We start from the raw sequence: 19,528 nt of genomic DNA, 5'->3' as shown, positions 1-19,528 counted from the left end.
TTCGGAAGAATTTTTTTTTATTAAAAGATTTGAGTGCGTTTGACCACCATCACACCACCATCCAGCTCTGTGGTCCAAAGTGGAGCACACAAATTCAAATAGTGCCTACCTAAAATGTCAAAGAATTTTCATAGAGCGCGATTTTTTTGTATAAAAATTCGTAAGTATATCCAATGAAATGAAATATATGTCATATTCATAGAAGGTAGAGTCCGCGCCGCGCCACGAAAGAAGTCCCGAGGTCTCTCGCAGCAATGAATGGAATTGATTTAGATTTACCAATTAGTTTCATCAAAATCTGCCGGACTTCTTTCATGGCGCGTACCTACTCTACCTTCTACACATACATATATACAAACATACCTATAATCTATAGAACTCGTGACTCTACCAACCCCATTAGGCTAGGTAAAGACACGAGTACTATATCAGATACCTACCTTTTGAAAGATAGTCCTAGGATGGATATGATGAAACATAATGTTAGAAAAAATAGCAGGAGGGTTTCTGTTCAAACTCGGACCTGTCATAATCTTCAGGTTAGGTAAGTTAAGTAGACCCTGTGGAAAACGGGACAATGCTAGGCAGATGGATGGATAATGTTAGAAAGGACACAATCCCTCTGTTGGTTTTACAACATGCCCGTGAAGATAAACAGCTGAACGCGTTTTGTTTTCCATTTGCTCCCATTCTTGCATAAAAGATCCCACTTTTTTTTGTAACATACTTAGTCTAAATAGGCACCTTAGTTTATGTACAGGAACGTAACCAGGTACTTAGGTACCTATAACGTTTGCTTTGCTACGGTGTACGATCACATTTAGGAGACGGACTTTGATGAAAGCTGATGAATCATTTCACGGTACGCTATATCCTGCAGGATCTCCGATTACAGTATCGAGGCCAGGTTGTTTCACGCGTGGCCAATGCTAATACACTACGGTTTGATTAATATGATCGATGGGCGCACTGGGCCGCCGTTCTATGAATCCTAATGTACCCGACGACGTACCGCTACTCAAATTTAAATTCAATCTCGACCTCATACGGCCAGTGAAAATGTGGGAGTCCTCGCCGGCGGTCTTCCAATTAGATTTAGCTTCAAAATGAGCGTTCTAACCCGTTTAAAGTTTAACAAAGTTTCGTCCGATGTGTGGAAAGTTGGTTTCGCTCCCTCTGTGAGTCTGATGTTTGTGAGTGGGAAACGGAGCTGGAATGATTTTGTTGTTGCTTGTTATTTGTACAGGTTCGTTTGTTTACAATTGAATTAGTGTTAAAAGTGTTCAGTGATAATTATAATACAAAAAGTGTGTGAGTTCGGTGAGGTGTGGGTACTTAGTTCATCTTACGATGGATGTACCACTGACTCCCTCAATTGAGATATATAATATGTTATGTATGTTAAAGTATGTGGAATATATTTCAAGTTCTTTGGTATGTACGCTGCCGTTCGAAAAGCCAAGGATTTTATCGCTGCTTGAACTAATGAAATCCACGTATTTTTAAGTATAGTTTCCCTATGTTCATAACTTTCTATAATAGCTTTGCTGAATATCCTATTTAGTTTGTTTATAAGTCTGCACCCGTTATACAGGATGGCCCAGAGATTCACGTACAAAATCAAAAATTAAATAGAGGGGCTCATTGGCTACCAGAAACATGTATGTTTAGCGATTATATACGGTTTACGAGATATGCCCCATTTTGTACATTTTTCAAGATTTTGTACATAACTCAGAAATCATTTTTTTACCTATCTTAGATTCCCTCACGATGTTTTTCTTCATCTTTAACTTGATCCAAACAAAGCAGATTCAGTGTTTTAGAGCCCGAGCCAAGATTCGAACCTGTGGCCTTACGTTGTAGTCAAGTCGCGCGATTTTTTTTAAGATAACATTATTTCTGGTAGACCTATACTTAGATACCTAATCATAGATATTCATTATTCTAGGACACAACAATAGACGAATATCTAACGGAGTACAAAACTTTTACTTTCAAATTAGTAACCAGTTTTAGACACAAAATCTAGGTATGTTTAACATACTAATGCTTTCACGCCATTCGTAGCGTAGGTTGTATCCTGTTTGAATTTTCACTTTGAGATAACATCTAAGATAGCTTGCTAAGTACCAGCATTACCTTTATGGAAAGCATAAGTTTGTGAAAGTTATCTTATCACTTTATATTTTACTTACTTAACATAATAGGTAAACAGGCGAGGTTCTAGTTGTCATAAGGCAACTTGCGGCTATGCATCATCATCATCATTGGCCTTATACGTCTGTTTCAGACAATGTATGACGTCATTGCCTCGAAGAAATACACTTTCTTTCATGGCTGTGCAAGCCAATGCTAGAGCGGGAAACTCTACCACACACTCTGCAGGAGAAGTCTCCGACTGGTGGATTGTTGTCGGTTTGATGCCGTTTCATTCTCCATAAGCTACGCTATACATAAGTGTTAAGATAATTTTGGTCAAACGCAAGTAAATACAGACAACCACATCTCACTCAGTTTGTGTCTATGTCAACAGTGTCGGCGGCAAAGTTGTACGCGCCGCCGCCATACGACCCCGTCTGGTTAGCAGCCGTGCAGCAATACGGACCTCTGCCGAATGTTAGCGACACCAGGTTCTGGGGGTGGGTGTACGAGACCGATGTCGAGTTCCGACTGTTCACTAGGCAAGTATTACGTATTTAAGTTGGATGCACGCAGGAAGGCAGGACCAATGGGATTTGATGAACTCCGCGCCCTGACCGGAGATGTGCAGCAAGTATTTGTGTTAGACAGCTCAATGCAGAGGCGGTACCAGTTTATTTTTCTTAGACTTATTGTAGATTTGCCGCAATTGGCACTAACTACTTAGCCGGACTAGTTTCGTCCTGGGTCTGGAAGCAGGAGTCTGTATGAGACTGCACATATACTGCGGCAGATTTCTGTGTGACTGTATGCATATAAATTCGAACGTTGGGTACTTACAATAATAACCGCCCCTGGAACGCTCCTGGTACTGCCTACCGTCTCTGTGTGTACCTATAGTATTGCCAGAACTGACACCAATTAATACATAACTTTTCATATTATTGTTTACAGGCGCAATCCTTACGAATATCAAGTGCTAAGAATCAACGACTCTTCATCAATTCAGGACTCCTTCTTCGACTTCAATAACAAAGTGAAGGTTCTCACTCACGGGTGGCTCAACCATGGATACAGTCCTATGCCAGAATCTATCAAAGAAGGTATTTATCGTTACGCTGCTAGGAAAATAATTAAGAAGAACAAATAAAAATATAAATTTAAAAATTAAAACAGAAACATCACGCTCTGAAAAGCATAAAACAAAATATTTCTCTAAAAGTCTTCCGAATAGCGGGTCGGGTTTTAGTTTTTAAACTTTTATTTTTATTTATATTATTTTGGAGTCTTATTTATTTAGCTTACGTGCTCCCATTATGTGTTTTATACAAGATTTGGAGATAAAACCTATCCGAACATGTCTGAGCAATTATGTTATCAATTGAACGAAATTATCGAGTAAATACAAGCAAACATTAAAGTAAAAGCTAATAATATGTACATATTTAAAATGCACCTATATTCCGCACAAGTTTCTTCACGCACTACTTAACGTGATACTAATAGGTTTCTGGAGGCGATTGCTTTACCCACCTTAGTGTTAAGTTTTTTGTGTATCAACTGAATTCTTTGTATTTTTGGGGGCAATAAAGTGTTACCTAATTAACAATTTTACTGACGTTACAAATTCTTTTTTTAGCTTATCTAAACGTCAGCGATATAAATATAATAGTAGTGGACTGGGGTGTAGCAGCGAACGTGAACTACATACTGGCTAGTTACAATGTCGCGATGGTCGGGCACCTCCTGACAGAGTTCCTGAACTTCCTCATAGAAGAAGGAGTATCTATGGATGACATGCATCTGATAGGACACAGCCTTGGTGCTCATGTCGTGGGCATTGCTGGAGCCTTCGTGAAGAAAGGACCGATTGATACTATTACAGGTTTGTGGTTAGTCTTGGTCGAATTTGAAGAAGCTTAGAATAATTAAATCGGTTTAAAATGAAGATGTTACTACTATATGTGGCAGTAGTAATTTTGAAAAATTAGGCGGTATTTTGCTGTATATTGTATTCATCTCGTACGCTTCAAAATTCTAGTAGGTTTGGTCACCTATGAGCAGAATAAGTCCGTCTCTTTGAAGTGTTTGTTCCTGCGTTTCGATATTCAAATCTGCCAATTTTCATCCAAACCTAAATAAAAACGTAACAGATACGCAGAGCTAGGTACTATCACATTTTTTTAAATTATTGAGTACGTTAGTATTTATAGGATCATTCCATATTTCTCATTCAGGTCTCGACCCAGCTTATCCTCTGTTCACCCTGGGAAATAAAGACGCTCGCCTGGACAAGCACGATGCACGTCATGTCGAGGTCATCCACACTTGTGGGGGTTACCTTGGCTTCATGTCACCTCTAGGCCATATTGACTTCTACCCCAATGGCGGCTCGAGACAACCTGGATGCGGATACGATATTCGAGGTATGTAGTTATTTATTTTATCGACGCCTAAGTAAATGAGTAAAATGTACTCGTTACATGAGCCATGTCAGGGGCTATTGGTGGATCAATAGTAACCCATGGTTGATGACCCATATAAGAAAAGAAGAATTGACGTGTAATTTTGTCCTTAGCACTAGTGCAGTTTAGCTTAGTTTATGCAGATTCTGCTTAGGGGAAGATGAGACGCCACTACATCTGCTGTGCAGTAGAAGATAGTAGAAGCCATGCACACAAGTCATGGAGCTTTCTCCCAAAAAGACGTTGGATCTCTTCGAACGAATCGGTCTAGAGGAGGATTTAAAATGTAGGGATTTAGGTCACAATAGATTTGACAAGGTCGCAGCGATCTCGCGGGCTGTATTCAGTTCGGCCCTCACAACTTTCAAATAATGTCTAGTCTCTTTTTCGGTTAGTTCTCCCTGGACTGGCGGCATGGCGCTTGCCATCTACGTAAACGCGACAAATAGGTACTCGACGAATTTGAATAGACTCAGCGTACATCCTATGCTGTCTATGTAGACTAATTCGTATGTATGCAGCAATTTTAACATTTAATAGGTATATATAATTCTATTTATTTTATACTATTTATAATATTTAACGCTTCCACCAACCCGCAGTGGAGAAGCGTGGTGCTCCATATCCCCTCAGGTTGATTGAGGGGGGGCCTGTGCCCACCTGCAGTGGGACGTGTATAGGCTGTTTATGTTGTGTATAATATTAACTTTTAAGAAAGGTCGCGACTTTCGTATTACCATTGAAAGTTTGTTGTAAGTTACAACACAATTATTGATAAAACTTTGAATAAAAACTTTGTACTTATTGGAAATTGCTACAACGGAAGTTCATTATTATTGTTTGGAACACTGAATAAAATTATATAGTTAATTGGCTATTAATAAATTTCTGCAATACCGAGGATGATCCTATTGCGAAGTTTCGTTTTAGGTATTTATTTTCTGGGAAACAACTTTATGATTGAGGGATGTTAAGTATTTCTGAACGTTATAAGCACCTAATTAGTTGAAATCAATGTAAGCATACCACGTGATTGGGATTTTGCTGCTTTCTTTGTTTCCGGGGACATTAGGGGATTTTAATCCGAATCTTGACATATACGTTATATTATATGTCATTGTGTTTCATAAACCTCGTATAATAATAATAATATAATAATAATAAGTCATTTATTTCAGGCATAAAAAACCCATATACAAAAATAAAATAGAACTAAAATAAAATTATACAATAAAATGATATAAAATAGGTAATACAATATTATTATTATGTTTTACCAGGCCGGTGTAGGGACGTCCAATGTTTCGCAAAAGGGTTTGCGAAGTCTTCACTGATAGTCATCAGAATACCGTTCTGGCTGTTACGGAGCCGGTCCCAGAAGGAGGCAGTTCTAGCTGTTAGAATGGAGTAGAAGTAAGGCACTCGCGAACGTGTCCGATTTTTATTTATTTATTTTATTTATTTATTTAAGATACACCATCGGTATATACATAAAAAATTACATGAATAAAATTCAACGGACAATGACCGTATGTTATACCATTACAGGCGTATACAACATTCAAGTTAGTTTTAAACAAATAATAAAACAACACGCACACGTGTTTGAGTTAACTTAAAGCTAGAAGATAGAGAAGAAAAAAATTGGATAAAAAGTATATAAAGTAAAATTATAGGAAATTGAGTGAATTTAAACAATATTTGTAATTTTATATTTAAAGTTGGTGAGGGTTTCGTGGAAGATGTCGACGTTATTTTTACATGCTTCGTTATACGTTAGCATACAACGGTTTAATGGAGAGTATTTGCCAACATTAGTACGATATCGGGGGATGCACTGCAGTATCGGGGTAGTTTCATTATAATACGAAAAGTATCATTATATTGAACCCTAAGCACATATGTGTCATGATTACACATATTTTAAAAGAAGTTGAATTATCTGCAAGTAGATATCTCAATATCTAACATGAATACTAACTAGATTAAAGTTAAAAGTTGCGAAACGATGGAATTTATATGGACTATTAATTTACCTGCACTTAATTTAAAAGTATTTTAATGATTTAAAATATTATTAAATAGAATTAATATAAATTATTTATAATTGTAAATGTTAAACAACTAATTAATTAATTTAAAAAGTAAGTAAACAGAAAAGGCGGGAACGGAAGTGAGAATTACGCGGCGAGAAAAACAAATGAAAAACGGGATTGGATTGGTTCCCCGACTTTTCTAGGAGACGTTGGTTGTGGAAAGAATTACGATGGAAATTAATAAATAGTCGATAAAGTCACCCAATTACAGTGTTTTCTTGAAATATGGTATAACAAATAGATACAACCAATTTCTGTAAAAAAATGTCCGCGGCGCATCTTGTCACATGCGACGGCGTATAACACTGTACAACCTATATTGCACTTTATTTGAACAGCCGTAACATACGATCTTAATGTAATACTTTACGTATTTACATCACGGTTCGGTTAGGACGCTTCTTTAGAAAAACTCGTTAGCGAATGTGAGTCTCTTTGTTTATAGGATGTCAGTTTTGTGTTCATTGTATTTTTTATTCTACTCTTCTTATCGTGTGGGTTGTGAGGTGGAATACCAACCTCATCAATCCTGGTGTCAGGGTTATTACTGAGCCGCCAAAGACCCCTGACATGGCTCATGTAACGACTACATACTTACATCAGTCCATGTTGGGCCCATGGGGTCCAGAAGCACGACAGTTTTTAAAGACAATTTCAGCTCGCCTCATCGAGGCAACTTCCGACCCTAGAGCAGGCAGTTATTTTGCCCAAAGGGTCAGTTTGGCGGTGCAGAGAGGCAACGTGGCCAGTATTCTAGGGACTTTGCCTCGATGTGGTGAGCTGGAGGACATTTTTTATTTATAGCTTTTTATCCCTTTTTTATGTTTTGTTTTTAATAATATGTGTGTTCTTACAATTGTAGTTGAATGGAATGTACTTGTTTATGTATTTTTATTTAATAAATAATTTTATTACTTACTTACATCAGTAAGTAGTAACCGAGACCAACGGCTTAACGTGCCTTCCGAAACATAAATCATCTTACTTTCGGACAATCAGGTGATCAGCCTGTAATTTCCTAACCAAACTAGGGATTATTTTTTATTACTCCACGTCGTTTGGCAATGTATTATGGTATGTATACTTTTGAGTGAGTGAGTGAGTGAGGAGCTTGGTGGCACAGCGGTTAACGCGCTCGGTCTGCGATTGTTGAAGTTAAGCAACTTTCGCAAAGGCCGGTCATAGGATGGGTGAGCACAAAAAAAAACTTTTCATCTCGAGCTCCTCCGTTCTTCGGAAGGCACGTTAAGTCGTTGGTCTCGGCTGCATTAGCAGTCGTTAATAACCATCAATCCGCACTGGGCCCGATCTCCCTATCCATCCATGGGGAAGGCCCGTGCCCCAGCAGTGGGGACGTTAATGGGCTGATGAGATGATGATGTATACTATTTACTTTTGGTTCCAGGTTTGTGTGCCCATAACCGCGCTCACATGTTCTTCGCTGAGTCGATAGTGTCGGACGTTCCGTTTACGGCTGTTCGGTGTGAGAGTTACGATGAAATATACTACCAGGGGTCCTGCAAGGGCACTGGGGAGACACTGCTCATGGGCGGCTTCGACATACATTATGGGTGAGATATTGTTTTGCTACTGACATAGTAGGTAAACCAAATGCGTACAAATGTGAGTGTAGTGTATTCGTCTGTATAAGTTTATTATCGGCTCTCTGCCGACATATATGCTGCTGTCGGTTCGTAGCCGTGGTAGCCCAGTTAGTAGAACGCTTGCCTCTTGCGCTTGTCACTTTGAGGTCGCAGGTTCGAATCCAGCACAGGCCTAAACCAATGATTGTCGAATTTGTGTTCGAATTCATGTTTGGATCATTAATGATTATCATGTGCACAGTAGTGAAGGAAAACATCGTAAGAAACCCACATTCCAGAGAAACGCATTTTCGGAGGTATGTGACTTAACTTATATTGGGCTGGTTTTCTCTTTGCGGGTTGGAAGGTCAGACAGACAGTCGCTTCTATAAAAAACCGGACCCGTCTTATCTTCAGGTTAGGTAAGTGGACCCGAGATAATGCTATGGAGATGATGATCGGATCGCTGCCACACACTACGTCTTCAGGCCACGCCCGTACATACCAGGGGGGTTAAAGTGGCCACATCGAAGCAATTCATCTAAGAAAGCTATATTGCTGTTTGACATTTGATTGCATTGCGCACTTAGTTTTATATGCGCAAATGTCATCATCATCATCATCAGCCGTACGACGCCCACTGCTGGGCATAGGCCTCCCCCAAGGATCTCCACGGCGCAAATGTCAAATTGCAATATTGTTTTTAGATTAATTGCTTCGATGTGTCCTTTTTAAGGGTGAATACTTTCAGATAAGGTAAGCGGACTCCATGCAAACGGAATTCTAAACCCGAGAGGCAGACCAACGGTTCAGCTTATTTCTAGCAGAAAAATCTTCTCAGTAGAATCATACTTGGAAAAAAGTTGGCCTGATATCCATTGATCCATAGATTTTATTTTGAGGGATTGCTATCGACTCGGCCGAGAAAGATAGGTATAATAATTAATAAATAGTTTTTACAAATGAAAATACTTCTTATCTTTAAAAAAACTATTCATATTTAAAGTTGAAGGAAGCGTTATCGGAAAAATATACTGCAGTAAGTGAAATGGTCCAAGGGTGTTACAAATATTATTCTTCTATTTTATTACGGACCATCTATATCTGCTTTGTACAGAAAGTGAAAGAAACGGCTCTAGGCACTGTTTAAATCGTCTGCAAATGGCACTAAGGTCGAGGAGGATATCTATTCCTAGATTTATGACGATATCCACGACGGGGAGTATCTAGCCTCTGTCGACATTAGCAGTAGATAGGTTAGGTAGATAGAGAAAGCTACATGCATACTTATATTATATACATATCGGTCAAACAGATAATACTTCTTTTTGTTTCGCTGCAGTCGGGTAACAGAACAAGAGTAGCAAAATATGAACTAAGTGTGACGTCACTTTCTCGCGCGTGCCTCATTCGTGACCTAGCCGAGATCGTATTTTATATTGCATTGTTGCTTCATCATCACCAGCCCATTAACGTCCCCACTGCTGGGCCACGGGCCTTCCCTATGGATGGATAGGGAGATCGGGCCTTAAACCATCACGCGGGCCCAGTGCGGATTGATGGTTATTAACGACTGCTAATGCAGCCGGGACCAACGGCTTAACGTGCCTTCCGAAGCACGGAGGAGCTCGAGATCATTTTTTTTGTGGTCACCCATCCTATGACCGGCCTTTGCGCAAGTTGCTTTACTTCAACAATCGCAGACCGAGCGCGTTAGCCGCTGCGCCACCGAGCTCCTCATCATAATTGTTGCTTATAATTAGCTAAAATACATATCATGTACCTATATTCCGAATAAGTTTCTTCACGCACTTATTACAAATACAACTGTCACTGCCATTCGCACATAGTATACACTTCGGTGAGTGTGCGCAGGAACTTCACGAGTTAGTTCCACCCACTCCATTCCATCTACGGACTACTAGACGTTGGCAGGCATTTCATCCTTATGTTGGGGATATACCACCAATCTGCACTAAACGTTTTGCCTCTTCCTTTTTGATGCGAGCAGCAAAGGACTGGAACTGTCTGCCGTCGTCTATTTTTCCACATTGTTGTAATCTAGGAGTCTTCAAGGCTAGAGGGCTCCCTAGACCACATCGTCACTTACCATCAGGTGAGATTGGGGTCAAACGCGAGCCTATATTATAAAAAAAAATACTCACAATATAGGTAGGTATATATTATGCGAAAGAAGGTGGAAAATCTTGAAAAAGGTACAATATCTCCTAAACCATAAATAATCGCTAAACGTACATGGGGGTGTTTCTGGTAGCCAATAAGCCCTCTATCTAATTTTTCATTTTGAACGTGAATCTCTGGGCCACCCTGTACATGTAACACGTAACATTAGCAGTAGATTAGCAGTAGATAGATGTGATATTTTCAAATACTTACAACGTCCTTGGTCATCTAGAAACAATATCACCTTTGCAGAGCATATTTTATTATATCCTTTTACCATAGAATAGATCTCCAAGAGCTTGCTTGTTATTAATCAATAATATTATAAAAATGCATCAACAAAATACTTTAACCTGACTGTACATTTCCTTTAGCGGGTATTCTATCCTTATTGCTTTTATTTTGACGTTGCTTGTAGCTCGTATTACAATGTCATCCAGTCACTCAAAGAGTTTCATCAAGTTTATTTTGGCTCCGAAATGGACACATAAAACCCCAACGAGGTGCTCTGAGTAACTTCAAAACAAATGAAGCAAGTTCACGTTTTCATAACAACGATAATGATAAAAGTTTCTACTACTTATAATATAAGTTGAGTTGAATTTCACAGACTCCCATTCTACACAGCACGTCGTCAGCACCACAATAATTTTCGTAGAAATTACAGTCCCCATTCGTATTTCAGCTCGACAACAAAAGAGTAATTTTAAATATTCATGAACATGGTTAACTTTTGTCGCTTCTATGTTTAATTAAACAAAGAACTCTCGTTTGTAAAACAGTAACAACATTAGCTTAAATCTTGGAGATCAACGTCTATTGTGTGGTTTCAGGAAGGATGGAATTTACTACCTCAAGACAAACGCGGCAAGCCCGTACGCCCTAGGGGACCCGGCATGAATTACGATTAAGTATTAATTCTTTGCGTTGCCAACTTCGCCTATAAATTATTTTTTCAAGAAAATTGTTAAGGGGTGCACGTTTTTATCGAAACTCTCAGGCTAAGTGGGGAAAGGAATTATTGAACTTCATAGTCCTTCGTGAACTTTTTAGAAGTTTTATGCTAATTCCTTTTTTTACAGTCCGTTTCAGTTAACTAATAAACCTAAGTGTAGATAATTGTTATTTAAAGACGCAGTGTGTAATATTTTGTTGGTAATGGTAAGGGTCTTTTGTGTAATATTTTTTTTATATTTAAGTATTTGAATTAGTTTAAGTACAATGTGAAAATATCAATTAAATGTTTTTAGAATAACAATGTCCACAATTTATTTACCTGAGTAAAATACTAACGCATATCTACATAATACTTCCATCTTCTCACTACTCTCCTTCCACCACACCACGCTTTGCTGTCACTTTATTCAATTTAATGCCAAATTCGTGACAAGTATTGTTTAAATGTAGTGACAACCCGTTCGATTCGTATTCAGATAGAATAACAACAAACGCTTCGATATCAATAATCATATTGTGTGTCTCACGATTTCCCTATCTATCGGTAACTTTTGCACTGAGACGTTCACAAGCGGTTCATAGTTAGCCTACAAATGCTGAATTTGTATTCCCACGGGTGTTCGCAGACACCGGCGGAATATTAACCGGGATGCGAGAAATAATGTGGAATAAACCGCCGCAGTGGGACGTGCATGAGCGATGCGGCTTTGTCATGCAGCCGATGCACTATGCAATTCGGCCACCTGCTATACGTAAGAACGTATTCCCCAAGTTCCGGCGCTGCCTCAAACGTATGGATTTGTCGTTTAATGTTTCTTTCGCCGCCCCCATTTTCTGCAAGGAATGGTAATGTCACACTGTAATGTTTCCTCCACAAGATGACACACGATATTGCGCCGACCTACCGTCCCCATGCCGCCCCCCTTCCTATCAAAACTAGTTTACGATGTTATTGTTTTTCAGCACATCCGTAAATACATTTGTATGATAAGTCTGAGAATAGTCGGACGGAAATAATGCTACTGTGAGAAGTACCCGCGTGCTGTGAAATCGTGAGGGAAACAACTATCTGGTCCATTAAATAAATTGCTCTCCTTTTGAGAGCTTGCAACGAGAAGCGTATGGCGACTTGTCTCGTTCAAGTTATATGAAGAAACGGAGTATTTCTGACGTTTCCACTTTTAAAGAATTTTATTTGGTCAAAGAAAGCTGTAAATATAAACTTTCCACTTTAGCGCTTTAGAGCAAGTGGAAAGGTAATTTTGTATTATGTGTAGTATTTAAATGAAATGAAATAAAATGTATTTATGTGCATGGTATGTATTTAGGTTACAAAACACAAAAAAAATGATATGTCAAGGAAACTTCTAAAATGATCAAAATCGTATCTAAGTAAGTAAGTATCTATTTGAACTATTTGACGGCATTGACAATCAAGTGTAACTTTCTCGCTCTTTGGATAACTTGTAACATTAATTTACATTAATATTTAATTTTATTATTGTTTGTGAGAAATAAAAAAGAAACCTAGATTACGCCATGGAAGTTGTCAACTTCCAAAGTTTATTCAGCGAAATATATTATGTAAATGGCCCCCTTCGATCATATTATATTGACCCTCCACTCATGACATAAGTACCTACTATTTTCTACAATTTAGGGATGTTACTGTGAATAATTTAAAGTTTACGTAAACCGTTGTTTATTGATTAGTTAGGTAGGTAAGGCGCCGTTCAAAAGGTCACAGTTACGGATAGGTCGGGCAAATATTGATCTAAAGGTCCCTTGTTTGTTCTGGGTCTAGATGCATGCTATATTCGTCTACAGCTATCTCTTAGTTTTGGACATACATATTAACACAACAGAGATCCTACAATACAATACAATACAAATACACTTTATTGCACCAAAATAAAAAGAAATATTTACAAAAAGTCTCTTAACTAATTACATGGCAAATGGCGGCCTTATTGTTTCAAGCGATTTCTTCCAGACAACCATAAGGTGAGGAAAAATGTAAAAAAAAATCCTGATCCTATTTTAAACAAAATTGCTTCATTGCAAAAACATTGCAGACATTATTATTTAGATAAGGAATGCAAGTTTGTTTAAACGTGTCCTTACGCTAGATAACAAGGTTTACCCAAAAGGTAAAAGGTCTTAAATTTTAATCTATCTCATGTTTACACATAAAGAAAAGTCACAGACTCGGCACGAAAGAACCCCACCAGACCACATAGAAAACATTGTTCTTTCGTTTAAATAACTTGCGCAGTGCAGAAAACAATAGTGTTTACCTGTAGTACCCTCATCGGCGTCTAGCGCAAACAAAAAATAAATAAAACTAATAGTTCTCGAAGACTATTGAGGCGGACTCGCAACGCCATTGTCAATATCATCTGGTGTCTTTTAAAACTCGAAGAAACCGGTCAAGTGAAATCTAAAGCTGCTCGAAAGGTTCCGCACGGATCAATGAACAAATCCCGATATGAATTATAGAAATAGAAATGAAATTATGGCTGTCTCTTGTCTGTGGAACGGACTTTAATCTAAAGAGAAATGTGAGATGGAAAAAGGAAAATTCAAAGTTGAAGTTTTTGTCATTATGCAGGGCATTGTAGGGCTACGAAAATCCTATTAAGTAGAGCAGATATGCAGTACGTAGTGGTTTTAATACAGGAATATTTCAGAATCTGCAGATTTTACAGTTTACATATTGGAATATTTGGAATACTCAAGGATCTCTGAAGCTCCCCGAGAGTGTCGATTTTATAATATTGCTTCACTCCGATAACTGAATTGAGCATATTGAATAAAATTTTACTAGATATGAGCTTCACGTATCATATTCACAATTCACGAGCTTTAAAAGTTTTTTCAGTAAGTATACCTCTGGATGCGGGCAGCGCAGGACCGATCGTCGTGGAGATCCTTGGGGGAGGCCTTGCCCAGCAGTGGGCGTCGTACGGCTGGTGATGATGATGATACCTATTTTCTAAGTAAGTAAATTAAGTATGAATGTGATTAGCGCTCTGGTCGAGAAGTCGATCTGTTTTTGAAGAGTTAGAGGGCGCGTTCGACAATGATGGAGTGCGAATCGAAGTTTCATTAAATTTTCGTTGAGAAAATTATTCAAATCACTCCCATTTCGCATGCGATAAGTGTTACGAAGGAGTGAGTTTACATCAAAGTTCGAAGCGGGAAACAACCACAGTTTGCTGAACGCTTGAACATGTTAAAAGCCTCTAACTTTATATTACCCTTTCTCTTCGGATAATTACGTGTGGTTTCGCTCTTAGATAGCTACTGCTTTAGTTGAATACAAACTTTGATGTTATCTGCAATAAGGTAAAATTCCGTTTGGTCTGGAACCAATTTATTTTTTAATGCCCCGGTTTATTTGAGGTCGACCTTTGTTTTGCGTGTATGTCCTGTATTCAGGTTGTGTTACATTTATTTTATTATTATTTACATGTTATAATTAACTAAAAACGTATACCAAATATTAAATGCTGACCAACTGCATACTATACCATTTTTATTGCAAACAAAAGAATAATTAATTTTTGTGTAGGTGCTTTAAGTAATTTGTTAGAGAACATTACGGTTGCTATCGTCAAAGTAAGTCTTGCGATTCATTACTTTGACTACATTAATGCTTATGTCAAACTTAGTAGCTCAATACCAACTGAATACATTTCAAAGCACCGAAGCTTCCGAAATAGAAACCCGTTAAATTCCACGTACATTTCGCGCATCTGTTTTTTACTTTTTGGGGCGGTGTTATAGCCTGTATTAGTAATAAGCTCCTGTTCAGTGCTTGTCCTGCCATAAAATGCCGTTTCTAATATCTCGGAAACATTGCGCGCGCGATGATGACTGGGCTGTAAAAAAGTAATATTACGGCAAGGTGAGCTCGGTCGTAAAACCCAGTACGCCGATACGTGGACATTATAAAAAGTAACAATGATTACAAGGAAAGTGACCCGAAAGCCAAGACTAATGCTTGTAACATACGAGGCTTAGCGCGAGGGTGGGCGTTAGAGCAACTTACCTATTGTAATCACAATTTAGCCGCCTCAGTCCCTGATAAACCTCAATGCGTATGAGGACCCCGACATGTATTATAGGGGTTTCGGGGTCTCGTTCACATAGTCCGCATTGCTAAGTTTGTGTACTTACTAGCGATATTTGACTGCTTTAATTATTATTGAATTCCAGAAGTTTCAATTAGCAATGAGGAATAGGACAGATAGTGTAATTTATCATGGAAAATAATTGCGTTAGTCTTCTTCTATCGTGTGGATTGTGAGGTGGAGTAGCAACCTCATCACCCCTGGTGTCAGGGTTACTATTGAACCGCCAAAGGCCCCTGACATGGGTCATGGTAACGACTACTTATTTACATCAGTAAGTAGTAACCGGGACCAACGGCTTAACGTGCCTTCCGAAGCACGGATCATCTTACTTTCGGACAATCTGGTGATCAGCCAGTAATGTTCTAACCAAACTAGGGACCATAAAGTTGTTTTTGTGATATGTCCCCACCGGGAATCGAACCCGGGACCTCCGGATCGTGAGCCCAACCACTCAACCACTGGACCACGGAGGTCAGTTAGTTATCCGGTATGATACGAGAATTTTGGACCACACAGTAACGGCATGTGGGACATGGTCGTTGAAAGCGTGTTCTGAGAATGAATTTTTGTTAGGCCGGCCGGCAATTATCATTGAATTTTAAAGTTTCAGCGGGGCGTGCGCCGGCGAGCTAAAACCGCCTCTCATTGTGAATTTAGCGCGTTAGGGATTTTCGCAGGCTCTCCATGCTGTTCTCGGCTTACCCACTTTCCCTGACCCCTCACTTTTAAAACATACATTATGAAGTTCATAAGCGAGTCGCGTGGGGCCATCAGAAATTGCGGACGCAAAACCCCTTAATTTTATTAAGCAATTTTAATTAGTTTCGATGGCTTTCGTAAGGTCCGAAGGTGGAGAAAGTTTAGGGATTAAGGACGGATTAAGAGTTCTGAATAAAGCTCGTTATAATCTATTTTGGCGTAATCTTTTGTGTAATAATCATTTTTCGATATTTTTACGCAGGTAGAGAAGGATTTGGCTTGGAGTTTCATATAAAATCCCACGTTTCGGCACGCTAGTAGTACCGCTGTGCTGGCTGAGCCGCTGCCCGGCTCTGTTTGCGGCAACTATTACACTGGTGGAAAAAATCGACACAAGTTCTTATGGTCTTAGTTATTTAAAATATACTATAAGGTATAGGTATAATTAAAAAGGAAGGTAAAGTACCCAGGGTTAGAACACAATCATACATACATACATAAACAGCCTATATACGTCCCACTGCTGGGCACAGGCCTCCCCTCAATCAACCGGAGGGGGTACGGAGCATACTCCACCACGGTGCTCCAATGCGGGTTGGTGGAGGTGTTTTTACGGCTAATAGCCGGGACCAACGGCTTAAGGTGCCCTCCGAAGCACGGAATCTTCTTACTTTTTCGGACAATCAGGTGATTCAAGCCTGGAAAGTCCTTACCAAACAAAGGACAGTCTCACAAAGTGATTTTGACAATGTCCCCATCGGGAATCGAACCTGGACCTCCAGATCGTGAGCCTAACGCTCTAAACACTAGACCACGGAGGCTGTTAGAACATAATACCTATAACAAAAATAATCATTTGCGTAGAGCAGTCTTTTTCTAACATAGGATCACCTTGGCAGACTGCCCCGGGTAGGCAGAGTTGCATAGATACACCCACTCCTCGTCAGCTATATTCGGCTTATGTAAGTATCATGTATATAGTGTATTATTGTATATTACGCTATGTTCGCCAATTAGTCTTTTTCTAAATACCGGGCACAAAACATAGGCGTTTTTTAAGATAAGTATACACGATTCCCGGAAAAGTATTAAAACTCCTTGATTTTGACTTGAACCTTTTTAATCTGTTGTTTTTTCGAGTTTCTCAGCAATAACGAACCTCACTCCCCCACGCTTACGTTCATAAAAACAATGGCTTCCCTTTAATCCGCGCTAATTACCTTCATAATCGAGGTGGCTGTATATATAGACGCTAAACAGAATTGTTTACGTAAACATTTTTTGCATATTGGAATGTTTGGTCCAAGTAGAAAGTAAGTTCGTATACAAGAAAGTTCTGTGGCTATGTGCCCAGCATTGGGACGTATATAGGCTGTTTGTGTTATATACCTACCTAACTACTTACCTTTTTGATTTGTTGTAGATTTGCCGCAAATGACGTTAACTACGTGGCCGGACAAATGGGGAGCGCTGAGGGTTCTCACACGGTACAAAATTTAAGACAACATTCCTGAGGATGCCCCTAAGTCCCACACTTCCACAATACAAATCAAGAACCAAGTCGTGATTAATTAGGTACAATTACGTTAAGCTTATTGGAAATCCCTTCCTCACTAGGATTAACTGAGAGGTTATAATACGCACCAGTGCTTATTGAGTTTCCGCAAGTTATTACAAATGTGGCGATGGTGCTGATCCCAGCAGACACCTTTCCGAACCGAAAAGGCTACAAATGCTTAGAACACTATTCGGAAAATAAATTATGCCAGTATTGCGAAATGATAATGTCAAATGTTTTTCAGCGAAAAGCTAAAGAACCTATCTTCTTCTGGTAGCAAGTTTGATAATCATCTTTATTTAGTACCTATCATTACTTTTTTGGTATCATCACAAGTACCTACTACTTGTGATTTTTTTTTGGTACCGGATGAGAGCCTCGGCGCGGCGCTCCCTATTTGTCCGGGCAAATCTGCACTACTCAGTGATGTCCAAGCACCATCATTACATAACTTTATTGCACACACAGGAAATACGAAACAAAAGAGAAATAGAAAGAGTACAATAGGCGGCCTTATTGCTAATTAGCAATCTCCTCCATGCAACCTTTGCGGGATAGCTACCAAGCAACGGGGTGAGAAGAACTGGTGTTAAGTATCAGAACCTTGATACTTACATAATGAGTCTCAGAAATGGCCTGAAAGTGCTAGTTGATGAGGTCGTTTATGGCGTTGGTAGTAGTTTCAATTAGGTCTTATGTGGCTTCATAGTCATTGAAACTCAGATTGATCTGTGTTCAATTGGGCCTAGGGAAGGAAACTTTGATTCATTTGGACGTAATCCTTCGGGCCCAGCTATCTTATCATCCGGCCAATTTGTTGTGAATCACATAAAGACCTTAATCTAGGTTGGTCTTATTGGCGGTTCCTTTTGGAACTCCTAGTTGGTTAATCTGGGCCTAGAAGTCAAGCTGTTGAGTTGGGACACAAGGTCATCTGTGGTTTTGTGAGTGTTTTATTGACGTTTTGACTCCAAACAACACTACTTAGATACCTGTCTGAGGTTCTTCCGATCCTATATATTATAATATATAATATTCTTCTTTTTTCGAGTCGATGACAAGTCACTTAAAATACACGTACAAGGTGTTAGTGACATCGTAACGAATATGGAATTTTCCGACGCAAAATACGTGTACTTATATTATTTTTTCTTTTTTGAAATTATTCTCATTTCTATATTTTTGCGAGCGAAAATTCCACTTGATATTTACTCAGAATAATGAGCTGAATCATCCTCCTCAGTATTTGTTACGATTTCACTTAACTATATACAAGTAGCTAGGATATTAGTAACATCCCGCCTCCCGCGAGCGAGTTTCAGGGCGCAGTAACTATTATGCTGTAACTGTTACAATTGACAACATTTCAAATTTTTAAGCCGTGGTTTTTTTGTGCTATTTCGAAAGTACTTGTTTAAATAGAAGACACGTATTTTTTCTTTTCAAGATTTTTCCACTAGAAGTTACAAAAAATATTTTTTGAAAATTGGATTCTATCATTGATAGAATGAAGGCAGTATAATGTAATGTACCTTTGCATGCGTATTTAAAACAAGTCGCAAACAAAGTGTCATGTTATGCATGACATTTACTTTTTTTATAATTTTTATGTAAAGGTCTGAACTTATTATGCCTTCCTCTTCTGACCTCGTGGATTTTTCAATATATTTCTATTATTACTGAATTAAAAAATCTGAAAAAATGT

At 38.8% G+C, this 19,528-nt stretch overlaps 1 protein-coding gene across 1 annotated transcript; it reads left to right on the top strand.

Moving 5' to 3' along the window:
* Positions 1-2,526: 2,526 nt before the first annotated feature.
* On the top strand, positions 2,527-11,632 carry LOC126375559 (pancreatic triacylglycerol lipase-like). The gene is made up of 6 exons (XM_050022548.1): positions 2,527-2,684; positions 3,097-3,245; positions 3,782-4,027; positions 4,380-4,568; positions 8,109-8,274; positions 11,304-11,632. Exons 1-6 carry the CDS (start codon positions 2,527-2,529, stop codon positions 11,368-11,370), a joined length of 975 nt encoding a protein of 324 aa, XP_049878505.1. The 3' UTR covers positions 11,371-11,632.
* Positions 11,633-19,528: the final 7,896 nt, after the last annotated feature.

The sequence above is a fragment of the Pectinophora gossypiella genome, chromosome 2, assembly GCF_024362695.1.
Source record: "Pectinophora gossypiella chromosome 2, ilPecGoss1.1, whole genome shotgun sequence".
Classification (NCBI taxonomy): Eukaryota; Metazoa; Arthropoda; class Insecta; order Lepidoptera; family Gelechiidae; genus Pectinophora; species Pectinophora gossypiella.
This window is presented reverse-complemented; position numbering and strand designations above follow the sequence as displayed.